The sequence below is a fragment of the Neolamprologus brichardi genome, chromosome 18, assembly GCF_056152115.1.
Source record: "Neolamprologus brichardi isolate AB-2024 chromosome 18, ASM5615211v1, whole genome shotgun sequence".
Classification (NCBI taxonomy): Eukaryota; Metazoa; Chordata; class Actinopteri; order Cichliformes; family Cichlidae; genus Neolamprologus; species Neolamprologus brichardi.
The window spans coordinates 5,408,927-5,419,672 of record NC_142121.1 but is presented as its reverse complement, the minus strand read 5'-3'; the positions used below and the strand labels follow the sequence as shown (position 1 = coordinate 5,419,672).

The 10,746-nt window shown below is 38.3% G+C and overlaps 1 protein-coding gene across 1 annotated transcript; it reads right to left on the bottom strand.

The window, feature by feature from the left end:
* Positions 1-4,747: 4,747 nt before the first annotated feature.
* On the bottom strand, positions 4,748-8,326 carry LOC148097465 (uncharacterized). Its single transcript, XM_087832161.1, has 3 exons — positions 7,586-8,326; positions 6,403-6,661; positions 4,748-5,721 (listed from the first exon to the last, which is right to left on the bottom strand). The coding sequence occupies exons 2-3, from the start codon at positions 6,647-6,649 to the stop codon at positions 5,060-5,062; spliced, it is 909 nt and encodes a 302-aa protein (XP_087688287.1). The 5' UTR covers positions 6,650-6,661; positions 7,586-8,326; the 3' UTR covers positions 4,748-5,059.
* Positions 8,327-10,746: the final 2,420 nt, after the last annotated feature.

Below are 10,746 nucleotides of genomic sequence, written 5' to 3'. Positions count from 1 at the left end.
AAAAGGAAAAACACCATGGCATATCAGCCCGATATCAGACAGAACTGTCACATGACATCAAACATAATGAAGCAGTTAATCCTACGTTGTAGATTCAAGTTTTTGGCCACCAGATGCCATTAAAGAGGACTGTGTTGAAAAGCTTCGAGTTATGAACAGTTTTCAATACTAACTTCAGAAAGCTTCATTTGGCCATGACTACAAAAAAATCCAGCTAAGTTCTGCAACTTGATTATTCTTTGTAAAGCACATTGTGACAGGTTATAGTCTTAAAAAGTGCTATATAATTCAACTTTACTTACTAGCCAACCAGCAAATTTGTAACCCTCCACTCTCATGTTGGTTGCACAGTTGTGATGTGATATATAGCAGAAATTAATTTGTCAAATCAGTAATAAGACGATGACATGACAAGAAATAATGGGTGAAACAGACAATATAAACGCAAGAGGGAGGACACACCTGGGGAACAGCTGAATAGTATCCACCTGATACTGACGAAGGACTTTCAAAATAAAGTAATTAACCACGGGACACAGGAACACAAAATTGTCACAGAGAATACAGAAGGACAGGGGGAAGAACCTGTGGAATAAGCAGTAATTATGAAAAATAGAAACCCTCCCCAGGTGCTAATTAAACCTTTGTTTTTAAGGAGCAGTCAATCAGAAGATAGTTAGCTTAAAAGTGGACTGAAAGCAAGAGGAGCTGAAATGGTTTGTTCGATACAGAAGATGTAGTAATGGGTTGCAGATCAAAATAAATAAGGAAATTATTTTAATGTGATTTTTTTTATGTTAATCATGCAAAGCTATTTTTATTTTGGAGTTAGAGTCCAGGAATAAAAATGTGGAGTTGGAAATAATCACAAGATTTTTGATTCGGTTTAATCAAAATACTACAATAAATTTTGAATTAAATTACATTAAAATCTTGACATTCGGCTGCTTCACTGCATCTTTTGTGAGTGCAAGGATAAAAAAAATGCAATAGTAGACAGCAGGTCAGACAATATGCAAATGAGGGAAAATCGACATCAAATTAAATATGAGTTATGGCTGATTTGAATAAAAGCAATGATGATGCTTAGAGACACATTTTTAAAAATGTTGCTATTACATTTGAACCTGCAGCTTTTTTAAATGAACACCTGGTATCCAATGGGAGTTTAGTTTGAACTAACTGAACAAAAAACTAAGAATAATCAGAATTAAACAGAAAGAAAATGAGAAGCACTCCTTGATTTTATTCTGTTAGCCCACTAGCTGAGCTCTGATCTGATGTGATCATGAGTCGTATTCCTGTGTTATTTCACTGAGACCAAAACTGGTTTACACACCTGTTCTGTATGACTTTATCTTGGGTTTGCATTGATATCCAGCACTCTGAGCTGATGGCTGATCTCCTCAAAGAGGTCGATCACATCTTCTCTGGGAGGATTTCTTCCACAGCAGTCAGTCCACTGTTGCTTCAACCACTGAATTATCTCTCTAACACATCACCAAACCAAAGTCTTCCAGCTAAGAGTTCATTACAGTTTAAAAGTGACCCTAGAACAGGGGTCTGCAACCTTTAACAGGGCCATGCAGAGATGTTTAAAGGGGCGGGTGCTCAAAGTTAAAAAGGGGCACATTGAACCAGGCTGAATAACAACAACACACATTCATCAAGAATCTAATATGGGAAGGGCAGGGCTGTGTTGATCTGAGACTGTAGACATTAAAAAGTCCATAGGAGAGATGGTAGCTGATTAAACAAGTGTCATGAGATAATAACAAAATGCAAAGATTGGTGACAGCGCTTGGAACCATAAGGCAACAAAAAACTGTGAGAAATAATTTAGGCTCTGCCTGTGAATCACTCTTTGCTTCTCTTCTTCCTTCCATCATTTCATATATCACTCTCCACTTGCTGTCTATCTGAGAACAAGGCACAACTTGCTATTGCAATAAACTATAATCTAATTATCCACACATAACAACTCTTGCACTTAATCTATAATAAAATGATGACAGAAAAATGTTATAGCACTGCCTTTAGTAGCCTCACACAGCTCCTACTGTTCCCTCCTCATGTCCTTACCAGCCATGTCTGGACAATGTTGTATCATGAGTAATATATATATTTTTAATCCATCTAAATAAAACACACACATGCACGCACACACAGTGACATTTTAGACCTTCTTCAGAATACTGTATATACTATGGGCATCACGGTGCTGATCCAGAATCCTTACATTATTATTTACTAGAGCTACAATAATAAAGCAATGAGGAGGGGGAAGTAATAAATATGAAATAATGTCATTATGATGATTCCATTTCTTTCACTATCCACTCTGTGCAGGGGCAAAGCTTATTACATTTTTAAACTGTAGAGATACAATCATTTTACTGCTGTAAAAACCAAATTTTGTCTTATTTAAAATATAAATCTAATATAATCTGCTTCTTAATGTATGTTCTTTAAAATACAGCGTGTGTTTTTTAATATATTATAATTATAATAAGGCATAATTATGTGGACATGCATATTAGATCGTTTTTTAGTGAAGTATAATCCCTCCAGAAAGGCAGGAAAAGCCCGGAAACTTCCTTTAAAACTTCCTTTAAAACTTCCCTAAAACGGTGACAGAGCTGCAGACCCATGACAGCCTTACACAGGTAGCCAGCAGCTATGACCAGCACTACTTAGCAGTTAATAAAAGGACAGGTAATGTTTGTCACGCTGTTGCAAACACAGCAGGCTCGTTTGTTTCAGTTCGTCAGTTGCAACAAGACAACTTACCAACGTGCCTGTAATAAGCTAATACTGTGTGCTTTACTACAGTGTACGCTGTACACCTACTTACTGGTTTTGTCGCATCAGTCTGTGTCTCTGAGTTAACTTGTGTTTCTCCTACAGCTCCGGACCGCTAAAAATGCGCGTGCTCTTTGTGAGCGCGTTCCCGGCTCGTAACCAGCGCGTTCTGCCGTCAAGGGCGATCATTGGTTAAATGTGATCATGTGACTGATGCAAAACTGTGATTAATAGTTAAATATTATTGTTGAGGGGCACAGACAGGACTCCGCACGCACACACACATTAAAAAAAAAAAAAAAAAATTAAAAAGTTGCCTCAACAAAAGGGCACTTTGGGCACCCATCAGGAAAGGGACGGGTGCTCAAGCCCCTCTAGCCCCCCCTCTGCACGTGCCTGACCTTTAAGACCCAAAGAGCCATTTGGACCCGGTTTCCACACAAAAGAAAACTCTGGGAGCCGCAAATACTTTTTGACATCTACAATGAAGATAACACTGTATATATTGTTTTTTATCCTCATGCTTTGTGTGAACAACTAAGGTGTGTTGCTTATGAAATCCATGAAGTGCTACAGAGAAAATTACATTTTATTTATGTAATTAATACATTTTGAACTCTTAAAGAAATATAACAAAAGGAAAGCTGAACTAAAATGATCCAGCAAACAAAAACTGTTGTGAGCCGCCATCCTTATATCGCCTTTGGGCTTTTGGAGCCTTGACCTGACTTTTAAAAAGTAATTGGAAAAAAAGCACTATGCTGCTAAAAGATGAAAAATTCTGCCTAAATATGTATTTTACCTGGTTAATGTGTGTGGCGGGGCGTGGTCTGCCGCATCGCTGCAGGGGAGGCGGACGCACCTGAGCGCCTTAACGTCTGTGCTCTCTCTGCTGTTGTGTTGGTGTGTGTCGGGCTGTGAGCTGAAAAGCTACAGCCGGCTGTATGCGTACAGCAACCGTGTGTGTAAAGTGGTCAATAAAGAGATGCTGAAAAGCGTGTTCATGCAAACATCATCGGGTCTGCCGTGATATGTTTACAATTAGACTTATGGTCCTGAACCTCTGCGCACAGCGTCTGCAAATCGGGGCTTTCATCTTTACACAGGACTGTAAGCTGTCATCTGTGAGGCGTGAGCGGTGTTTGTTTTAACATAGTTCACGGTGGAGAACAGCTGCTGACATAATGTGGATCCAAAGATCCATAATTGGCCTACCTGGGGTTGAAAGTCTCGATAAATGCACGGCATTTCGGCGGGTATACCAGCTTCTACGAGTGTGACGCTTATTATGAGCGATGAAAAAATAATAAAATATAATTTTATTTTAATACTTCAATTTCACAATAATCTTCCAATTTAGAACTACAAGTTAAAAAAGAACTAACATAAATAAAATACACTTCAGCTAAATACTTCTAATTTATTTTCCCAAACCACGCGGAGCCGCACTGTAAGGACTAAAGACCCGCAGGTTGCCGACCACTGACCTAGAATTTCATTTCTGCTCTCTTCTTTTTTTCTTCTTCTTCTTCACATCTGTTGCTGCCCTACTCAGGTCAATATAATGAAAATCAGGCAGAAATAATAATCAGAAATCCAAATGTAGAATTTATGGTTCCCTGTTGATCCAATTTTCGTATCTACATCTGTGATGGATAAGTTTAAGTTTAAGTTCTGTACTTATGAAGCAAACTGCACACACAGAGTTAGCAAACAATGGGTTTACTTGCATTTATGACATAAATACTTATCATGAGCCAATATGGCAATCATGACTGCTTTTATATTGCAGGGATATAGACAAAATTAGTCAAAAGAAATTTTAATCAAATCTCGTAACACATTACCCAGGCTGTGAAGAAACAGGACAAGAGGAAGTACCTTCCTTAAAAATCACAAAGAAAACATATTTAAATGAAAATGCTATACTTGTCTTGAACTTTTTTAAAATCTTTATTTCTGTGTATTAAAACTTATTTATTGGCTGATAAAAAGGAATCACATCATGGTTGTTACAAGAAACAAGTGATGAAAAACTCATTTTCATGTTTGTTTTCTTCAACACTGAAGAAGAAATACAAGTTTCTGTGGTAAATATTAAAAGAGCATCTTTGTTCAATAAATATTTGTGTCACCTTTAAAGACCAATAAAAAAAATATCAAACTTAGAGAAACATAAAGTCAGGGCTGGAATAAACAACATAGAGTGCTCTTCACTGCTGTGGACAGAAAATGTACCATGACTTGGAGCATGAGGTCATTTTCTACCTCGGGTGCTGCAGTGATTTGGTTTGTCACTCGGGTGGATCCTTAGATGAAAATTCAGTCCTGATTTCCAACTGAATCTTTCCCCACAGGAGCTGCAAATATATGGTTTCTCCCCTGTGTGGATCCTTACGTGAGTTTCCAATCCTGATTTCCAACTGAATCTTTTCCCACAGTTGCTACAAGAATGTGGCTTCTCACTTGTGTGAACTCTCATGTGTCTCGTCAGGTTGGATTTACACTGAAAAGTTTTTCCACAAGTGTCACAGCTTACAGATTTTTTACTTGTATCAGTTTCACTCCGAGACTTATCTGTTCTGTTTTTGTGACGTCTCCTTTTCTTCAGCTCCGCATTTCTAGTTGATCCCGAGTCCACATGCTGGTTTTCTTCCTGTTCCTCAAGCTCTGGTTCAGGAAAGTGAAGAGCAAGGAGCTGGTCATCGTTACGTTCTGATTCACTGAGGTCACTTTCCTCAAAACTAGAAGTCACCATAAAACTATTGATCTCCTGCTTCAGTACAATCTCCTCCAGCAGTTCCTCCTGTTCCTCTTTAATCTGTGGAGGATCTGGGTCCTCCTGGTCCAGACTTGAGTTCCTCTCCTGCTGATTGGCGACAAACTCCTCCTCCTTACAGGTAGTTTGCTGGTGGAGGTCTAAACGAACAATAAAAAAAGGTAATTATAGAAAAACACTTCTGAGAAGATAAAATAAAGTTTTAGTTAAAGTCTGTAATGAGGGCATGTTGCTCACATTTGCAGGTGAAATTAAAAGTGTGTAAAAATGAAGTTATTTGTGCACTCTGATGCAAATGAGAACTTGAGTTCTGACATTTTTCAGCAACATTAAGAGTAAAAAAACCCTTTAAAACAAAAAAGAACTCACTTATTACTGACTGATGATCTATTTTGGAGTTGATCTAGAAACTGATCTACATCTTGATATTTTTCAAAATAATCTTCACTATTAGGGGTGGCTGTGGCTCAGGCGGTAGAGCAGATCATCTAGTGATCGGTTTGATTCCCGGCTTCACCTAGTCTGCATTTCAAATATCCTTGGGCAAGATACTAACTCCAAGTTGCCTCAAGTTGCTCTTTGATTTGTGGAATGTGTCTGAATGTTGGCTAAGAAAAATGTGCTTGTGTGAATGGGTGAATGCACAAGTTTTGTAAAGCGCTTTGAGTGCTCAAGATTGAGTAGAAAAGCGCTTTATAAGAACTAGTCCATTTAAAACTCCCTGTCATGTTTTCACGAATACACATTAAATAGATCTGACTGATACAAACTGTAGGTTTAATATTAATGTTAACACTTCAGAAAAGCGATTACAGTTTTACCGGTGCTCTGTAAATCTTTCTCAGGTTTCCAGATGTTATGCAGCTGTCTGAGCCGCTCTTCCCCGGTCCAGACGACGATGCCTTCATCCTCGTGTTTCACTACAAGCTGTTCTCCCTCTTGACTGATGCAGAGTTCCTCCTGTTCCTCTTTGATCTGTGGAGGCTCTGTGTCCTCCTGGTCCAGATTGAAGTTCCTCTCCTGGTTGCAGACCTGCTGGCCAGCCAGATCTTCCTCCTTACACTTCATGTTGATGTGGGACTTGAGGAACAAAGTAAAAAGAAAAAGATTAGACAGGTAAAGGTGCAGCCTCAATCAGCAGGGCTGTGAGAGAGGTTTGTACAAATGTTTCAGAAGCACCATGTGACTCCCTCTCTCTTTTTTGGAAAGTCTTATTAATTCACTTTATAACTTTTACTTTGAAGATAAATTTCTACTATCACAAAGATATTATGACCTCTTTAAAAACAAACACCGGCAACTACGTGACTTAAATTCCATGTTTAGATGAAGGTAAAGGGCAATGCCTTTTGACAGGGGAAAAACCTCCACACAGAAGAATCTTACTTGGCTGAATCATAAATTATTCACCATGATTAAAACTGCAGATGAGCAATAATCTGCATTTAATTTTAGCCAAAGAGGAATGTTTCTGTTTGTCTGTGATCTGACTTTTTCTGCTGGGTCCAAATTTCATTTTATCCTGTTTGTTTCTCTTCCTGTTAACTAGCAAAGTCAAAATCACCGTGATTAATTTAACGTTAATTAACTTTAATTGAGAGACATATGGCCATCTTTTAGTGAGTTAAACTCTGATTAAGGGGTATTTTTGAAAGTAAAGCCCATCTCTCAAAGTCCCTGCCGGCCTGCCTCCACCTCGGGAAGTCTGTGGGTGCAGACGGAGGTGAGGAGCACCACAGGTGGCAGAGAACTGTCTGTAGCCCCGGAGTGAGGCATCGTGAACCGAAGCAGACAGCGAACTGTGGCACAGTGCAGAAAACCGAAGCTTTCCCTCCCTGTTTGGTTTTGATGTGTCTCATGAATGTCTATTGTTAAAAGTTGACCTTTTAAAAAAAGGGACGCACTTGTTTGATTAGCTGCTCTCTGATTTTAGCCTGTTAGCTTACAGACTGAGCTCAGATCATTCCTGTGTTAGTTCATTGAGAACATCACAGTTTTACATACCTGCTGCGTGACTTAATCTCGGGTCTCCGGCTGATATACAGCAGCCTGAGCCAATGGCTGATCTCATCATCCTGGACGACTGTTTTTAATGTTTTTAACCACGGAGATTTCTTCTGCATCATCAGTCTCTCATTGTTAAACTCTCCCAGAAACTGAAGACAGTTGTGCGATACGAGTTGTGCCATTTCCGCGCTTCTTGTTCTTCTATTGAATAGACGGCAGACTACACATGTCCAAGGGTAATACTGTCCTCCTCAGGCCATTGGCATCAAGTCAAAGCCTTAAAGTCCGGTACTTTGCACATGGTAATTTTTTAGCAGCAGAATCACAAGACAAAGCGTGCCAATGTTTATGCTTTGACTGTGACTGCGAAATTACGGAGCCCCGCAGGGGACATGTGAGAAAAAAATTAAGACGGACGAGATCTCGCAAAACAAACTCGGGATCTCGCAAAAGTTTTAGCCGCATTCTTCGGAGGCCGCCAGCTCGAAGCCGACCGGGAGGTTGAGGCACGATGTGCCGGGAAAGCGGTGTTCCTCCCGGCTGTAGTAGGTCTCGACCTCCCGTTAGCTTCGAGATGGTGGGTGTCAGATCTCCGAAAACGTCGGAGCACTTTTGATGTCTTGTAAACCGAGCAGGCGTTTACACAACTACATTCACGCCTCAAAATATCTTAAAAGTGTATTTTGTGACCCAGAAAGAGTAATATTACAACTAAGTAGCTGCCGCCATTGTTGGAATTCAACTTTTGCGAGAATTCAACTTTTCCCGAGTTAGTTTTTTGTTTTTTTGTTTTTTTTTTAACTTTATTTAACAAACAATGAGTATACAACATACGAACAGATGAAGTATACAAAACAACAGAACATGAACACAAAAAGCCAGGGGTAAAAGAAAAAAAGGTAACAATTATAAGAATACACGCAAAAATTCACATACATATATTGTTTTGAGAGCCTTTTTGTTGGTGGAGTCTGATATTGATTGAATGTACATTTCCACATCCTTAAAAAAATGACAGAAATATGGTGCTTTGTTAGTAAACTTACATTTATGGATAAAAAATTTAGCTAAAAGTATTAACAAATTTATCATAAAAAAACATTTATCATACTTCTTGGGGAACTTAAAGAAACAGAATAAAACATTTTCCCATCGTAAAGAAAACTCCCTTAAAATATGGACAATAACAAACCTGCTAAATTCCTTCCAGAATCTCTGTGTAAAAGAACAGTACCAAAAAAGATGTGTCACAGTTTCTGGATGATCCCCACAGAATGTACAATTAGTATTTATGTCCCTTTTAAATTTTACCATGTAGTGACTGGCTGGATAACATTTATGTAGAATTTTAAATGGGACTTCTTTCACCTTATTTACAATCAAATATTTATGGGGGATCATCCAGACTGTCTTCCACTTGATATCTGGAACATATCGGTTCCAATAAGATATTATATATGGGAGAGAGACGATATCTTCTTGGAATAAACTACGTATTCTCTTATTGCTGTTACCAAGTTCCTGTGAAAAGCAGATTTTTCCTATTGGTGACTCAGCTGGATCAGGGAGAGTGACTGAGGTAGATATTGAGCTGTCAGTGTTTTTATATAACATTAAAGTCCCTGAGGGTATGGCACCAAGCACCATTAAGAATTCCTGAACACTGATTGGAAAATTATATAGTGCAATAAAGTCGTTGTAAGTAAGTAGTTGTCCCTCTTTATTAACCAGCTGAGCCACCAATAAGATCCCATTTTGGACCCAAGTTTCCAGGAAAAGTGATTTATTTTTATATAAAATATCTCTGTTGTTCCAGATAAGGTATTTGTGAGGTGAGAAGTTGTGTTTATAAATGAGGGTCCACGCTAAGAGGACCTGCTTATGGAAGGATGAAAGCTTTACAGGAAGTTTCTCAACATTGTAATTACAATTTAAAATAAAATTAAAGCCACCAAAACGAGAGAAAATATGATATGGTATAAAGTTCCAGATAGAGGTAGGGTTTTTAAGAAAATGTTTAGCCCAATTAATTTTGAAAGTGTTATTTAAAGTAGAAAAGTCTAAGACGTTAAGCCCACCTGATTCGTACTTATTCATCACAACAGTTTTTCTAATATAATGCGTACGGTTTTTCCATATAAAATCAAAGAGCATACGGTCAATATCTTTACTAATTTTCTTATCCAGATGTAAGGAGAGAGCAGCATATGTTAATCGGGATATTCCTTCAGCTTTAGTAATTAACACTCTACCTTTCAACGACAAGTCCCTTTGCAGCCACTGGTTGAACTTTTTTAGGGTTTTCTGTATAATTGGAGTGAAGTTTGAAGAGCATCTTGATTTTTGGTCTTTGGATATTAACAGTCCCAAGTATGTGACTTCTTGTTTAACAGAGATATTACAGATAGTATTTGCAGGGCAGTCTTTAATTGCTAGTAACTCACACTTTTTTAGATTTAGGCATAAACCAGAGGCCTCAGAGAAATCCCTAATCATAGTAAGAGCTGGAGGGATTTGGTTGGCATTCTTCAAGAAGAGTGTGGTGTCATCGGCTAACTGGCTGATGACAAGCTCCTTATCAGCTATGGTGATTCCTTGTACAACACTGTTTGAAATATTAGTTGCAAGAATTTGTGTACAAAGTAAAAATAAATATGGTGAAATAGGACATCCTTGGCGAATACCACGTTTCAGGTCAAATCTCGGGGTGGAGCCGTTAATCATTTTAATAGAACTATTGCCATTTGTGTATAAGGTTTTGACAGCTTTACAGAAAAACTCTCCAAAGCCAAATTTTTCCAAAGAGTGGAAAATAAATTGATGTTCAATTGTATCAAAAGCCTTATAAAAATCCAGGAAGAGAATGAAGCTATTGTCAGGTACCAAATCAGAGTAATCAAGTAAATCCAAAACCAGTCTAATGTTATTAGAAATGTGTCTGTTTCTCATAAAGCCTGATTGTGTCTCATCAATAATTGTTTCCAAGACCTCTTTAATTCTGTTAGCAAGTATTATAGCCATAATCTTATAGTCATTATTGAGCAGGGAGATGGGTCTCCAATTATCAATAAAGAGTAAGTCTTTGTTTGGTTTTGGAATAAGTGTTATGAGACCTTGAGTAAGAGAAGGAGGGAGGGTGTTATTCTCTATACTTTCTG